This window comes from Centruroides vittatus, unplaced genomic scaffold (genome assembly GCF_030686945.1).
Source record: "Centruroides vittatus isolate TY-2023 unplaced genomic scaffold, ASM3068694v2 contig_120, whole genome shotgun sequence".
Classification (NCBI taxonomy): Eukaryota; Metazoa; Arthropoda; class Arachnida; order Scorpiones; family Buthidae; genus Centruroides; species Centruroides vittatus.
In genome coordinates, this window is record NW_027120768.1 from 2,092,148 (window position 1) to 2,109,430 (window position 17,283).

At 31.4% G+C, this 17,283-nt stretch overlaps 1 protein-coding gene across 2 annotated transcripts; it reads left to right on the forward strand.

Moving 5' to 3' along the window:
- The first annotated feature begins 1,836 nt into the window (after window positions 1–1,836).
- Window positions 1,837–16,853, forward strand: LOC136984786 (high mobility group protein 20A-like). 2 transcript variants are annotated; one of them, XM_067281920.1, is made up of 8 exons: window positions 1,837–1,910; window positions 7,289–7,359; window positions 7,436–7,642; window positions 7,733–7,850; window positions 9,874–9,926; window positions 10,005–10,092; window positions 10,173–10,388; window positions 12,464–16,853. In XM_067281920.1, coding segments are annotated over exons 1-8 (897 nt in total). In that variant the 5' UTR covers window positions 1,837–1,909; the 3' UTR covers window positions 12,607–16,853. The 2 variants fall into 2 exon arrangements, with proteins under 2 accessions (XP_067138021.1, XP_067138030.1); XM_067281929.1 differs by having other exon boundaries at window positions 7,733–7,844.
- Window positions 16,854–17,283: the final 430 nt, after the last annotated feature.

The following is a 17,283-nucleotide window of genomic DNA, read 5'->3' on the forward strand; positions in this document are numbered from 1 at the left end:
CTCTTAGTGCCCACAGGGCGGAAAGAGTTAAAAAAAAAAAAAATAAAAAAAATAACTCTACAACAATCCTACGCGTTCTATCTTTTTCTTATTTCACTGTCCGGAACCAATTCCGATTCATTTCAAATGGGCCATTACAACTATTTTTGACAAAGAAATTTTATCGCTTCGGTGTTATCGCTCGGCTTTCTCGAGATCAGAGCATGATAAATTTAATACTTTCAATTTTTCAATAATTAAAATTTATGTTTATTACATAGCAATACCATTTAGTAATTGTGACACAAATATTTATTTGGTAATTTTATTAGTATTTTTTTTTTAATTATTAAAAATTAAAATCTTAAAGCTATATTCACATCTATGTAACAATGTCGCAGACGGCGGCGTTATGTTACCCGATTAAGAACCATAGCATTTATCATTTTTGTGAACAGACACGATCATTTTGACGTGCAGTACGTTATTTTATGCTATACACGCTGACATACAGTTTCGCATAGCACTTGAACTAACCCCTTCGTGTAGTGAATATGTAGTCGGCTGGAGTTGCTTAATTTCTCCGAAGCGTACTTCATACTGTTGATAGGACGTCGAGAAATCGATAAACAATGGATCAGTGGCAAACCTTTCGCGAACTTTTAAATGATGTCAAACATTATTGTACAAGGTCTTTTGCCACATCCAAATTGGTTTTTTAAGTGGTATAAACACGTTGTTTGCGACATTGTTTCATAGATTGAGAGATGGAGTTCGATAGAAACGGCGTAACCAGCGCCGAAGAGAATGGTTTCTGTATCACGATAATGCATCGAGTACTCATCACTTGTGCTTTAAGTTGATGAGTTACTGAACCAAAGAAAATATCAAATTGAATGCGAAGGTCAAACTCTTGAATATTCCGAAGGAAGCCTTTCAACGAAGATGCTTCAACAATGGCAGGATCGATGGGCAAGTGTGTGTCTGTGCTGTAGGGTCCTACTTTGAAGATTACATAAGCGTTTCTATATGTTCTACTGTTACGATGCTATATCAGAATTCCGAGAACTTTTTGACCGCTCGTATAATTTTGATTTGGTTGGTTTGCTGGGATACGGCAAAACAATACGTGAGCGATCTGCTCAGGAGGGATGCCTCTCGGAAGGACTTTCTATATAAAAAAAATAGTCCTTATTTAGTTATTAGACACGCGAAGAAAACCTAGAAAACCACTTGTCCAGCCTGTTAGTGAAGTGCGAACCTACAACCAGCTATCAGGATTTAGTGGTTTATTCCATTAGACCACTGGTGGGCCAAATAATTTTGAATGCAAAACATTTAAATATACATTTAGACAAAAATACTGTGTTGTTTAAATGTGTAATGGTTTCTATTTTCATCATGTATAATAACGAGAAGTACTCTTACTTTTTATTCTCTAAATTAATATTCCCTCATCAGAAAACGGCGCATAATGAGAAAATCGAATCCGGACCCGTTTTGTGGAATTGCTACACGCTCTCACCTCGCCACGGATAGCGTCGGATCACATGATTTCTAATAAAATAATTTTAAAATTCATAAATAAAAGCTAGTTTTGAAAAAGAGGAAATTATTTAACACTTCCCAATTAAAAAACAAAAAAAAATCAACATAAATTAGTTTAAAAAATAAGGAGACGCTAAAGGATTATAAACATTTCTCCATAAATTCGAACGATACGTATTATATTAATATTTTTATCATAATGCAAATTAATCTTTTAAATGATTAATAATATTTAAATTTAAAAATTAAAAAAGTTTTTATTAAAAATAAAATAAAACTTTAAAATATTATTCTATTTTAACTCTGCCGCCTGGTGCCGGTTTACGGAACTAAGTTATGTTTTTTTTTCTTTTAAAGGAAAAGCTTCCATCTTTTTGTTTTAAGTAAGTTTCTGTTGTTTATTCATTTACATTGACAGAATAATTAATTAATTACTTAACAAAGTGACGTAAATAATCTATTTACAGTGACGTAACCTTTGCATTGCATTGTTATGTGTTATACACTTGACATTGGCTGCTTGTCATACACAAAACTACAAAAATTCATAAAAATTCAGTCAATTTACCTTAAAAATTGTATATTTTTTGTGTTATTTCAGTTAATTATTGTATAAATTTGGTAATGGAATTTATAATTTTCAAATTTTTTTGATATTTTTGGCTGTAGAAGGGTCAATTGAACAATAAGCAATGACCACCACCTCCTGTGTCATTGCTGTGAAAATATTGGATTTACACATGTTTGACAGCATTAACGAATGAAAGAATGGATTAGGGTACGATTACACCTCCAAACAAGATGGTTGGACCTTATCGAAGCCATAGATCGTACCCGTAGGAGCAAACAATTGAAAGGAATTGTACCTCTATGTGCGACCCGTGGCAAGATGCGGTGCCCCGAAATCGGCCTATTTCTGGGTTGCACGTGATCAGGAGTTGCATCGCTCCACCGAGATTATTGCATTTAACTATTTAGCTGGCTTTAGGTGTTTGTGGAGTACTTGATGTTATATAGTTGTAGGGAAGTCTGGGAGGTGTGAGTGACTGCGTGTGGAGAGTCAGTTGAGATGAGCAATGGTGAGCCTTGACAGACACAGAGCGTGGAGAATAGGCAGTGTACTGATACCCGGTAAGAACTGGCCTTCGGAGGCGAATATCTGGCAAGGGGTTGTGCGTATAGGAATGATTCTGTTGACTTTTTTTGCTCGCATGAGGGTCTATAACTTCGTGAGGTGACAAATTTCAGAGTTTACATCTGGCTGTACTGGTTTCGTTACAGTATAAAGATTATATGATTAAGTTGGCAATGTGCAGAAAATACAATGAAGAAATGAAATTCTTCCATTAAGCAGTTATTCATAGGCTCGGAGATAAGCTATCAAATCAACGAAAGACAGAATCTTACTATTGTTCTAATTAGTCGTACAATGACTAAATATAGAGATTCTGTTAAGAGAGTGGACAAAGACTGAATCCTGAACATGATCTTGCTTGCAGAATATTCATTTGAGCTTGTGTACATAGGTTGTTTTCAAAGGATTGGAGACTTGCCAAGCTAAGTTGACAGCTTGTTGCTTTACAAGAGCCAAAAGATCTGGGTCCTGTGCACGAAGTATAGCCTCATATCCCATTAGCTTATTTAATAGCATTTATGTCTGGTGCTATACAGTTCTTGCAACTTTCTTGAGACAAAGGTGGCATAGATGTGGAGTAGAGATTCACAACCTACCAGTTTTTTCTGTATTAGACTACCAGTGAGTTGTAAATCTCTACTTCCTCACACCTGCTTTGTCTGAGGAAAGGATTTTAGAAAGGACCCATGACCTTTTGTCTCTTGTAAACTAAGTTTTCAACTTGGATCAGCAGTTCTCCTCTTCTTTGAAAAGGAATTATATATGCAATCTTAAATTATCATCCAGCATAGAGAAGAGAGGACAGCTGAAGAAAAGATGGAAAGTCTGGAATGGGTCTTATACATAAATTGAAGATTTGGTAGAAAATATCATTCTGTATGGATCATAATTAACTTGTAATAACTAATTGAAATAAAGAAATAATTCTTGTCCAGTAAACTATCTTGTAACATAAAACACATATATTGGCAATGTTTTTAGCTAAAATATATAAAATTAACTAAACTGAAAAGTAATTTTGTTGTCATTTACTATATGAGTTGTTTTCAAAAATGTGAAAGATACAGTCAGGTGTTTCTGCTTGAGAGATGTATATTAGCAGTGGTGGTTGTGAAATTTAACGTAATAGCAACTCGATACTGCTTGTCGTCTTAATCTTGTGATAACGGTGCACTTGCATGTTTATTCTTTGAGTAAGTGCCATCTAACTGTAAGTTGAATAGCTAGTGACATTTATGTGTTGTGTGTATTGGGTGATTACTCTGGTACATGCCATGCATATAACTCTGTAATATAGGTTTGATAATATTTTTGAAAACAGTAAAATTTTACATATTATTGTAAAACACATTTAAAAAGCTTTTAAATACATTTAAATATTTTCCTGTTAATTGTAAATGGCTGTGTAAGTGTATATGCATATGTAGAAAAACATCTGGACTATTTGAGCAAGAGTACAGATTTTTGTGTAATTTCATCTTTTTGTGTAAAATGTTGGCTTGTAAATACATAGACCCAACTGTATTTGTGATGTGAAAATGCTTTAGATGGTAAACTTGTGAACAAGATAGTCAAGCGTACAAGATAGTCAGCGTATTGCCTTCGAGATCCAGCTTTGAGTTCAATTTGTACCGTATAAACTATAATTGATTATAGATATTACTAGTTGGGGCATTGCTTATCATCTCTTACTTACCTGGGTTAATCTTCCCCATGTAGCCATTCATATACAGTAGAACTCTGATTATCTGAGGTAATGTGGATAACTGGTACTCTGATAACTGGAAATTCGGACAGAACAGACAGTTGGTACATTCTGAATTTAAAATTATGAATATAAAAGATTTATACCGATATGCCACAGTGAGCATAGGAAGTTGCATATCAATTGGATGTATTCAATGTGACACAAGATGCATGTATTGAGAAATAGTAATGCACAAATGTGAAACTTTGACTGTTTCCCAGTGTTTTAATGTATATCAAAATGCTCTTGATAATTAATGTAATTACAATAATTTAAAATGGTGGAATTCCTTTTGGAATGCTGGATTCTGTTTATAGTTGAGTGTTATGGAAGGGAAGTAGGTGTGTAATTGTCCCCAGTTGCATAGTGAGTGACTTGTATATATACATCTTCTAAGTTGGAAGTGAAAGATTGGAAGAAGATCCAGGTAGTGTAATTGGAATCATCTACAGGAATTGCAGGTTCAAGTCCCACTCCGAATCAATCTTTTCTTGTAAAATATTCTAAATTAATTAATTTAATTCTAATTATTAAATTTAATACATGATTGTGATTTAATTGCATATGTTTAGTTCAAATTACATAACATCTGTAAATTGAATTAGCCAAGTTATAGTCCAATAATGAATCCATCTTTATCATTTGATTATTAACATGATAAGAGAAATATATGATAAGATGCTAAAAATATTTTAAGTATTTATAATATAAGAAGAATTAGTTGAACTAGCCACTGTAGTTCATCTAATGAAGTAAGCAGTGTGCCGTTAACATTGGACGAGATTGGAGAAATGCTAATGTTTTTGATCCGGTTAACAGGCCATTCCCAGGTATAGACAGATAAAAAATGGATTGCATACATTGGATAGGAAAGAAAGATGGGATAGCATAAACAAGCAAGGGGAGGTAGACTACGATGGTAATGGTTGATGCAAAAGACTAATGAGATATTCCTGTATGGCACTGGCATTATACTTTTATCTGTCCACACTTCAGAACCAAGTGCTGAACTCTAGTTCTGTTGGGTTTTATGTTTATCATCAGGAGTCTATAATTTCACTTGTTCTGATGACATACAGTTCAAAAGCATGGATTTTCTAAAGTCATTTCTGCAAGAAAACAGTTTTAAATTAATGTTAATCTACTTCAATCCCTAAATATTCAAAATGAAAAGACAGCTTTATTTGGAGAACTTGCACATTATTATACCATACATGTTCAGAATCAAGTGCTTTTGGATCCTTGGGTACGCATTTGAAATTGGATCATCTGCTTAAAATACTTGATACTTTTTTATTATTTTTTTTCAGTTAAAAATTCTAAAGGCACTATTTTGTTTTTTGTTCTTTGATACAGAATAAGTACTAACTGAAAACTGTTTTTAGAGAGTGGCAAACCCTGAGGACTGTGCAGCTCCAAAAGCACTTTGATAATGCGTAACTTCTCTGAATAAAGCAGTTCTGTTCTTAGTTTAGATTTATGCTGGTGAATCTTTCTAAACAAGTGTGCTAGCAATAAACAGTATGTTTTTACATTATTTTTATTATAAGAAAATTTACTTTAGATCGTTATATTTATAAATATGTAGTACAGTCAAACCTGTTTTTATGCGCTCCTTTTATGTGCGATTTTTATTTGTGCGATTTTTTTAATGCGAATTTTTAATTTGTGCGGTATAGTTGGCGACTAGTCTCGTGCGATTCGTCATGTCTTACGTTGACTTATTATAGCTAAATAAACTTATTATAGCATAAATGCACTTATTATAGTAATATTATTGCATGAATATGCGAAAAATGAAATAATTTACTTTTTAAGTCAACAAAACACCACCTGGACAAAAATATGTAAAACAGACGATAGACCAGACGATGCAGTCAAGTGCTGACATCTGTTGTCAATAAATTCTATTTCGTACGGTTTTGAGTTATTTTCTATGTGAGACTTTTTTTATGCGGTCCCTGTTGACCGCATAAAAAAATTATTTTTTTAATTGTGTTGCGAAAACTATTATTTACAGCCATTCGTGAAGTTTCGTGAGATTTTTTTTAATGCGTTTTTTTTAATGCGGTCCCTATCCCCCGCATAAAAACAGGTTTGACTGTAATTAAAATTAAACTTACAGATTTTATTATATAATACACATAACCTTCAACAGCTGGATGGCTGAGCAATTAGGGTGGTAGCTTACTGCTATGGGAACCTGGTATTGAATCTGGATGGTTCAAAAAACCCCAGGAGTTTTTTGGGAGGTGGTCCATCCAGATATATTAGGCTTTTTTTCTTGCTACCCAGCTACCTCATAGCGGACTGGCCGAATTAATAACAGGCTATCTAAGAAAGACCCTTTTAGTACACAGAACAGAAAGTTAAAAAATAAAAATAAAAAAAAAACATGCTACTTTTAAAGTAAGCTTATACTTTAGCTATGCCTTTCTGATGGCATCTATATTACTCGTCAAAGCAGTCCCAGAAACTGTTTTTTGCAATATCTAATGGCTTGCATTACTGCAGCTTTTTGCTTGCTGAAATCTATATTCCTGCAACTTCTCTTTTATTTTAGGGAATACATAAGTGTGGAGGCAAAATGAAGGAAGCAAAATCTAAATAAAATAAGAATATAACTACAAATATTTTAAGCCAGCTCTTTTTCTATAAGTATAATTTATTTAACATACAACATTTCTGTAACAGAAAGAGTGACTTTTGTAATTCTGTATTGATCAGATCTTCTTGCAACATCTTGAGATATTGAAGATTTAGCTCTCATTTTAATATGTTTTCTCTTACATGGTAAATCGTTATCAGTTCAAACAGAAGTGAAAAATTTGTTTCTTTTTTTAAGGGTAATTTATACATTTAAATAATTTTATATTTAGTGTCACAGTGCGAAGAAACGACTCATCCAGAAAGCCTTCTGGTTGATACAGACTGTCAAGATTTACCGGAAGTAAGGCTTTTTTGTGCAGTAACAAAATGTTTATTTTAAATTTAAGAGCCGTAATAACATTTTAGATTCCTTACAGAAACGTAAAGGAGGATGGCCAAAAGGACGAAAACGAAAGACTAGACCACGAGATGTTAATGCCCCAAGACTACCTCTCACGGGATACATTCGATTTTTAAACGAAAACAGAGAAAAAGTCCGACTAGAAAATCCGTCTGCCTCTTTTTCTGAAGTGACTAGAATTTTGGCCGGAGAATGGAGTAAATTATCAACTAATGAGAAGCAGGTAATACGTTAGTCATAGTATGTCTCATTTTGAAATGTTCTTTGTTTAGTTTACGCTTAGAAATTACATCTTAATTTTCATTAATTTCAGAGGTATTTAGATGAAGCTGAAAAAGATAAAGAAAGGTATATTAAAGAACTGGAAAAATACCAACAAACTGATGCATATAAGATATTCACTAAACAGAAACAAGAAAAAAAGTGTAAAGGTGACATTTAAGCATGCTCTTTGTGTGATGTAATGCATGTTTTACTTACTTATTTTTGTCCTGTATTTGAAAATACAGAATATTATAATCAAAGTATCCAAAATTAAAGTCTGAAAGTCAGTTTTTACAAGAAAAAAAGTATAAATAATTTAACAAGATTTTAGGATATTTATTCCACACACTAATTTTGATCCACTTCTACAGTTTAAATTTGCAAATAACTACTGCAACTTACTAATTAACTGACTTAAAATCCAGTAGGGAGTGAGCATCACTATTGAAGATGGCTGTGAAAGGCATTTCTTCTTAATAAAAGTTATTAACAATGTCTTATATGGATTTACCTGATTTAGTAAGGTGTAGTGTTGCAGGAAGATTGAAAGCAGTTCATTCTCAAGTCCATCTATCTAGAGACTCAATTATACATCCACAAGTAATTCAACGACTATAGCATTGACTTTGGGAAATTGTCTGCAATAACAACATGCTGAAGGAGTGCATGCCATTCCATGTATTTTCAAAAGGCGGTCTGATTACTTGGCACTGTAAGGATGAAATCTTTTGTAAAGTTTTTCAAGATTCTGTTGGTTTCATGTCTTTTTTCCAACTAGTAATGCTTGTCAACACAAGACTCAACTTGTTCACCTTGAAAGTGAGAATATTGAAAGACGGGATGAGCATTTAAATCCCTGTGAATCAGACAGAATATGCCTGTGGTATATTATGAGATTCTATGCCATTTGTCATCTCCTGAGAACTTTTCTTGAGCTATTTTGTTGAAGAATGCAATTTGTTGCTTGCTGATCTAACCTAAATCATGCAACATGATCTTGAGGGATGCATCTGACATCTCGGTTTGGAATGAGACAATTTATCAAATGACTTACTGTTACATGTAACATTAAATGTAATATCTTCAGTTTTTTGACTATATGTTTTTATATTTTTATTATTATGTATTACTAAATTTCAATAAATTCTATTGAATGGATTTTAGTTATTTTTTTGAAAATGATTTTTGGACTTTAATTTTGGATGCTAGTGTACAATTTAGTATTAAACCTATAGGGATTCTATCATGTATTCTATGAATGCAAGTATTCTTAAAGTATGACACTATTGCCTGATTATAATGAAATATTATTTAATAAAATTTTTTTCTGTAATGAAATGTAGAAAATAATTTTATAAAATATTGCATTATAATCGGTTATGATGAGAGAATGTTGAAAATTTGACAGACAGCGAATACCAAGAGAATAGATACTAAAAAGAATAATCCTGTAAAATATGAATACCTAATACTAATACTATAAGGCAAAATAGAACTTTATAAGCCTCTATTTTGAATCAGATAATTGTTATATAAATATTACTCTATTATTGTCAAATACATTGATCTTTTCAAAAGTTTTGAGTCTAATATTTTTACAGTTTACAGCAGGGATAAGAACTTCCCTTGCTGTCAATATCTCCTTAGTCTTTTGCATCAACCTATGCCATCATAGTTTTCCACTTGTTTACTCTAGTGGGGTCTTTCCTATCTTCCTTTTCTGATACTGACATTCCACCTTCAACCATCCATGCATGAAAATCGCTCATTAACTGTGTCAAAAACATTAGCCTTGTTTAAACTTTCTCTAATTTATAAGGTATTTTACAGTTTTTAATAGTAGATTAGACAAGTTCTATGCTACTAATGAACAAAGCATAGTTCTGTACTTTCATTCAGTTAAGTGCTCATATTTAATGAAAATTTTCTTGATTTTTAAAAAAAAATTTCATATAGGATCTTAAATTATTGTAGCAGTAATGTCTTCTTACAATTGGTTTTATCCAATTTTTCTTCTGTATTTCATGTTAAAATTCTGAATAAAAAAGATTGTTAAAGCAAAATAGAGCAGAATTCATATTTGTAAAGAATCCAGTTAATTTCATTTAAGTTCTCTAGCATATAAGCTAAAATTTTATATGATTCTAACTATATTTTTTCCATATTTTTGTATTTTTTTTTTATTTCTAGATATGATGGATGATACTCAAGGAAGTTATTCTTATCAGTCCTCAACAATCGAGGTTATTCATCAATTTATAATTTGCTTCTTTACATTTTTGCCTTTATATATCTGTGACAAATAGATTTAATAATTATAGATGTTAAATCCTGAAGGTGGTCATGACGAAGATATTCCTGGATTTGATATTCCAATATTTACAGAAGAATTCCTGGATCACAACAAAGGTATTTGGACTTATAACATTCAGTTTTGTAGATGAAAACCCTAAAATTTCATAAGACTTAGTATACATTTTTGACCATAGCTAGAGAAGCAGAATTGCGACAGTTGAGAAAATCGAACACGGAATACGAAGAACAAAATGCGATACTGAGTAAACATATTGAAAATATGAAAATGGCAATTGAAAAATTAGAAGTTGAGACACTCCAACAACGCAACAATAGCAATGCCTTGCAGCAACATTTGGGAGAACTCAGATCTACATTGGCTGACAGTTTCTCCAATATACCTTTACCTGGTAATTTATTTTATAGTTATTTTTCAAATAGAGTAGAGTTAAAAATGAACCAAACTTTTGGAACAGATTTTATTATACAACACACTGAAACATTTACATCATAACCTATTCAAAGTATGTTCCTTCTTTTGTTAGCATTCAAATTTCTTGTCAGAGCAGTCCTGGAAGCCTTTTTTTTGTTTTTAAGGGTTTTTTGATGTGTTTTCCTCCTCTACTAATGATTGGAACCTATTTTAAAGAACAAATAAAAGTTTGTGGGAATGATAGAAATAAAGTACTTTCTCTTCTTAGCCATATATTTATTGACTAATGATGCCTGTGTGACTCATAACCTTATGTTTAACATAAGGTTTTGAGTTTTTTTTTGTTCTTTACATATACACTTCATGATGTTGATAGTTTTGTAAAGGGTTTATTAAGTGTCACATAAATTGCATGAAATACCATATTTCTTTGATTAAACCTTGATCTTCAAGTGAGTCTGAAGGAATGAAGGTGCTGTTTAAAATAAACCACAGGTTGAAAAGCATGGGAAACAATAATAAACGATGCTTTTAGCCCACGACTTTAATTTAGATGTGGGAATAAAGTCACATCACATTGTAAAATGAATTGTAACAAGGCAGTTGGCTTTACACAGTCTTATGGATTTGGTATATTTGTTTTATTTAAGGCTTTAATTTAGATGTGGGAATAAAGTCACATCACATTGTAAAATGAATTGTAACAAGGCAGTTGGCTTTACACAGTCTTATGGATTTGGAATATTTATTTTATTTAAGGTCTGGAAACCAATTATTTTAATAATAGTAAGTTTATTGTTAGTTTCCCTGCCTTTTGGTTTCTAATATACTTAACAATATTTTATTATTAATAGTGGAACAGTCTACCAGAATTCAGAAAATGTGGGAGAAAATAAGACATTTACTGGTCCCAAATAATGTGATATATCATATTATTATATAAATTTTATGCTCGATAGTTTTAGTTATTTAGTATATGGGTTGTATTAAAAATTGTAAATACAGTGCACTTTATATATCAAAAATTCCTTTGTATTGGTTAACTGTTAGTGTTATAATTATATGTTGGTGCTATGTGTTTGTAAGCTGATGAGGGGTCCTTGTACCAGAAATGCATCCTTACCTGAATTTGAAAGTGATTATTAAAGACTAACATTTTTGTAAAAGATTTGGTCTTTTTTTTTCTGTCGGCCTTGGTGCGATAAGCCCTCCAAATTGTTAAATCCTATTTATTAGGCTATCTAACTGTGTCTAAACATGGGAAACATGTTGAAGTACTGCATTGTATAGGATAATTTAGTTTAGAGTGACAGATTTTTTTTTGTTTGTTTACACACACTATCATGTGAGCAATAAGAGGGTCTTTTTTTTTAAAGCTGTTTGGCCAGGCTCACAGTTGGGTAGTGAGGAATGGAGATTGACACATCTGGGAAAGATCACTCCCGAAAAATTTTTGGGGTTTTCCTGCCCTCCTGTATTCAATTCCGAGTCTCCAGAATCAAAGAGTGAGGTCTTAACTACCTTGGCAGTCTGGCAGATAGCCAAATTTGATCCAGAAGATGGTAATTAAGATTCTGATTCTAACAACAGGATGAAAATAAGACACAAATAAATGGCCTGTAAATTAAGATAATTAAGATAGTTCTTTCAGTTTTTACCCACTTGTCTCCAAGGCCCAGTTTAATACCTTATGACAAGAGAGTTGCAAGGTATTAAATCTTGGCCTTTGAAAATCCCAGGTCTTCAAATAAACTTGGGATATATGTATATTACATTTTAAAAATAAACCCCCAGGTTTAATCAAGGAAAACCATAGTAGCTTGCTGCTCTAGATGCTTGTTTCTTATTGCAAACTTTCACTGACACTATTACACAAATTTTTTGATCCACTGCTTGTGACTGAGATGGATTACAAATGATGTTTGTATGCTAGCTTAGATTGGAGTTACAAGAAAGTGATGCCACCAGCTCACTTGGTTTTCTGTAGTTCATTTTTGACTTGACTTCACAAAACATTAGTGATAATTACCACTATTAAATCTTTTATTTTAGGTACAAACGAAGTTCCCACCATTGAGACAATTGACATGTACATGACGAAGTTACATTCAATGATACTCGATAATCCTCAAGATCATGAGAACCTAATTTCAACTGTTCGAGACATTGTTGGAAGATTGGATTATCAAGGATAAATTTTGTAATTTAATTAATGGAAATTTCAATATTTTTATTTTTGTTTTCACGTGTCAAAAAATATGTAATTAATAGAAATGCATTTGAGAGTTATTTACAATTTGATCATCTAGAATGTAAGAAAATTGTTTTTATCTTGGTGTTTCATAGTTCCTATAAGAGAATCGTTTTATTTAACTATATTTTTAAAAATTTATTCAACTTCTAATAATTAAAAATGAAGAATTTTCATCTATATTTTTAAAATTGAATAGAAAATGTTAACAGTTTATCAAAAGGATGTTTTGTGCTGCTTAACGTCATGCAGTCCAGTGTGCCAATACTAAAAGATATACTTTGTAGTAAACACTTTATGATTTTTTTAATTTTATACAGTATTTTTTTGTATAATAATTAACACAATTTATCATTTGTATATTTTTATAGCATATTTGGGAATTGAAAGTGTAAAATTTTCACATTTGATTGTAATTAATTTTTGTTAAAAATAATTTTATAGCAAAGTTTTAAGATGAGTGTTGCTAACATTTTATTGAAACTCTGTTTTAACTTTATTATTGGTTTAGTATTTTCAGTGAAACTGAAAAGAATTTAATTCAATTTAATTACACCAGTGCTTGGTTATAAAGTTTTTGTAAGTAGTAGTTTTATTTATATCTTTGTAGCCTTGTCTATATCTTTTAGACATGTTAAGCAAGTGATTTATTGCTTAACAATCTCCAACCCTTATACACAGTCAATTCTTAATTTTATTGTCAGAGACGAGTTGTAATGAATGTAATTTTAGGAACGAAAGATTGCGTGTAATGTAAAATTACCAAAACGTCATTATTTGGTTACGAAATTTGCACACAGATCAAACAAGTGTTCAATATAATGATACCTTTACTCACTCAGTCAAAAGCTTTAGTTTCCCCAGATAAATGGCAATCGCAAGTAAGCCTGGACAAAATTTTGTGTGATAGAGAGAGTATTAGACGATAGCAAACAGTTTTTCAAATTAGTGGCATTTTGAAATGATTTAAGGAGATAAACTAATTATACCAGAATGCTTTCCGATGCCAAATTGCAAGTGAGATGACCGGCTGTTGTCTATGAGTTCCGGTTGATGAGGGTGCAACAAACCAACTTCTCTGATTTTCAAAAAAATCGTGTTTCTTCTAGCGAAAACTTAATCCACGTGGATCTGGGGTACTAACACTCTCGGTGATTAAGTCTGTTACGTGTCAAGTCCTTTTGTGGATGCAAGATTAACTTAATTTGTGTTAAGTGTATGTCTAGAATTACATTGACAGGTGACAGCATAGTGCATATCCTGTAAATAGTTTTGGAAAGTATGAACATTTGGTTAATTTTATTACATCTGTATATATTTAGCAATATTTTGTATATAGTCAAACTTGAGTTTTTAATCATGATCACTTTTCTAATTAATTTTTTTTCATAAGATTTAATTATGTTCCGACAGACATTAAATTACAGCCTTTTAATTTATATCCCATCTTTAGCTGTATTGTTGATTTTTACTATTTTTATCATAAAAACTTTATAACTTTTAAGACAAACTGAAAGGGAACTTATTGATTGTTTATAATTTTTTATTTGGTAGTTTTAATATATATTTTTGTAGATACTTATTGTATTTCATGTCAGGTACTCATTCATTACGTTTACTTTCAGGTGAAACAGTTACATTATGTTTTATTTAGAGTTTAGTAAGTACTTATGAATTTCTTCTATACTTGTAGTTATGTGATAACAAATAATGGGTGATCAAACAAAGGTAGGACTCCCACGAAGTAGTGCGAAGAGTTAGGCTACCTTCAGTTTGTAGCATTTTCAAACTCCCCCATGCTACTACTCGTGAGTTTTTCTTTCGTTTGATCACCCCATATAACTTGAAACTAATTCTTGACAAAATTCATTTTATGTTTGATTATGTATTATTTTTCAAGGTTTTTTTTTTTTCTTCAATGTTTATTAAGTATTTTAGTAAACAAATGATTAATTATATCAATTCTGAAGAGTCACAATTGTGACCTACAAAATTTAAAAAAATAAAAAATAAAATAAATAAATAAAAGAGTAAAATGAAAACTGCATACTAGAGCAAGGATCAAAATCTTCAGTTTCAAGTAGAGTCATGCAATTTCATATTTAAAGTCCGTACAACTCTTTCTTGTAAGTCGTTTCATTCGTGGCAAAGACTGTTGATCCTTGAACTAGTTATCAATTCAGGCTACATTTACTTAGACCTTTATTATGGTTTACTGTGCTATTTAAAGTTTAAATTACAGCAATTCTAGTAAAATTTTAAAAGATTTTAATGAAGAAATGATATCTGATTCAGAATTTTCATATTTTCTAATAATGTCGTGAGATTGGCAAACGTTTCTAGTGGGCATTTTAATTTTATATCACTTTATATAAACTACACATTGTTGTAACAGTGTTAATTCTGTAAGAAATGATTGCAGATTTGCTTTAACATCCAGGCAATTTCGGTTACTTTAGACCTCTTGGAAGGACCTATATCTCATTCAGCTAACATGTTAAATAGTAAAATGTTAAATGTAGTGTAGAGCATATAGTAAAACTGATATATTCTCTTAAAATTTAATCGATAATTATGTAGAAGGAATACAATTATTTGATGTTTACGTCACGAGAAATCGAGGAAACAGGATAAAAGTATCTTTTGGAAAGCTTCTTGATAACATAGAAACATAATAAAATCAATATTTATAGTTCTCATAGGATGCATATCCTACGAGAACCATATAACGAAAGCATGTGTAATTTGCACGTGTTTTTGTGCTTCACGTTACCAAATACTGCTTTGCAGTTTAGCCTTTACAATAATGTGCAGTTTCAGGGTTATATTTAGCATGGGGATGGTTTAATTTTTAAATTTTTCTACTATTTTAATCATTATGTAAATATAGATGCACTATCAAGTGTGTATATATTTTTTGGTTTTGATTTATATTGCAAATTTTCTCGGTAGCCCTGCAGAGAGCACACAATTTCTTATATTATAGTCGTTCTAGGTGTTTCACAAAAAAAATTGATATTGATATATATATATTGGGAGTTGTGAACAAGTTTTAGCGGACTCGAGTATTAGAAATAGGAATTAGGTGTCTTTTAAGATAGATTATCGGGCTTCTATCACTTAAGATATCTTCTTTTCGATGCACATGAATCATTTTCCTTTAGCAAATTAGTTTAAACACTGATTATATTTTAAGATATATCATTTTAGACACTACGTAATGGATTTTAGGTATGTGAATTTTTAATTTTGTAAGGTGTATCGGTTAGTTGATTCAAGGCTTAAATTTAAATATATAATTCGTGATTATTATTTCAATATTTTCTTCAGGGATATTTAAATTGTGAAAGAAACAATTTGCATTTTCTCAAGACCTCTTCCATTAGAATAATATAGTAAAACTCAATTCAATCAGTGTTATATTGTTCAGACCATTTTTTAGGTTTCTAATTGATCGCACTTAAGTTCATGCGCAGCCATGCCGTTTCTTTGTTTCGCAGTGTGACAAGTGCTTTATGCACCCATTTATCACATGCGAATGTAAATGCTATTACTTAGTTTTTCTATGTTATGAGCAACTTTTATCTTCATTTTTTGGGTTAGAATCAGCATTTTGCTGCATTACTAAACAAAATTACTCACTAAATAATATACATTCAACAATTTTAATTATTTTAAAATTAAAAGAAACTGCTTTATCATTCAAAAGATGAGTTTTAGAGATAGATCAGTGTAAAATCAGTTCCGTTCAAAGGAATAAAATGCGACGAAAGGATAGAATAAAAAAAGAAAACTTCTGTCTGTTCTGAATTGCCAATTTTCGAGATATTTCAGAGTTATAGAATTAATATAACAAGAAAAAATATACTGTATATACTTAATGCTTGTGTAAATTGTACTAGATATCATGTGCATATATTTGTATTGTAAATATGTGTGAAATCTTGTATTGATTTTGTTTATGGTAGGAGAATTTCAAGTTATTTTTTGTTTAACGCAAGTAAAAACAGTTCGTGTTTATCCTAAAAACTTGTATTATTAATTGTGACTTGCCTTTACTTCTTGTTCCCTCTCCTACATTGTTTAATTTGAAAATTGTATAATTGATTTTTGAGCTATTGTTGTAATGTAGAATAATGTAAATGTTATTGCTAGATACTGGCATTAAATGTTAAATTGGAGTATGCATCATTATGGACTTTCCTTCTTTTTTGTTTTTTAAGACCAACTTAAAGTTCTAACTGCCGACAATGCAAATGATAGAGTATTTGCATGAGAGCACCTGCACATAATGGGCCATACTGTATACTTTAGTCTTTACCGCAGGTGTGATTGACTAATAGTGGAGTTGATAGAGTTTTCAAAAGCACCTGCCAGCTGCTCAGAGGATCCAAAGTTGCAAAACCAAATTGCAACTTGGAAGCATTTCAATATGTTGGATTGTTGTCATTTGGCCGACTCCGTTACAGGATTTCGCCCCATTCATAATGAGGCAAAATTGGGGTTGCTACAAAGCCTGTGCTGTGTTTTATGTCAACAAATCAATCACAAGAGAGTCAGTTAGGAGTGAGAAATGAAAAATGATTATACATTCGAACTTCTCATCAAAATTAGCATGATT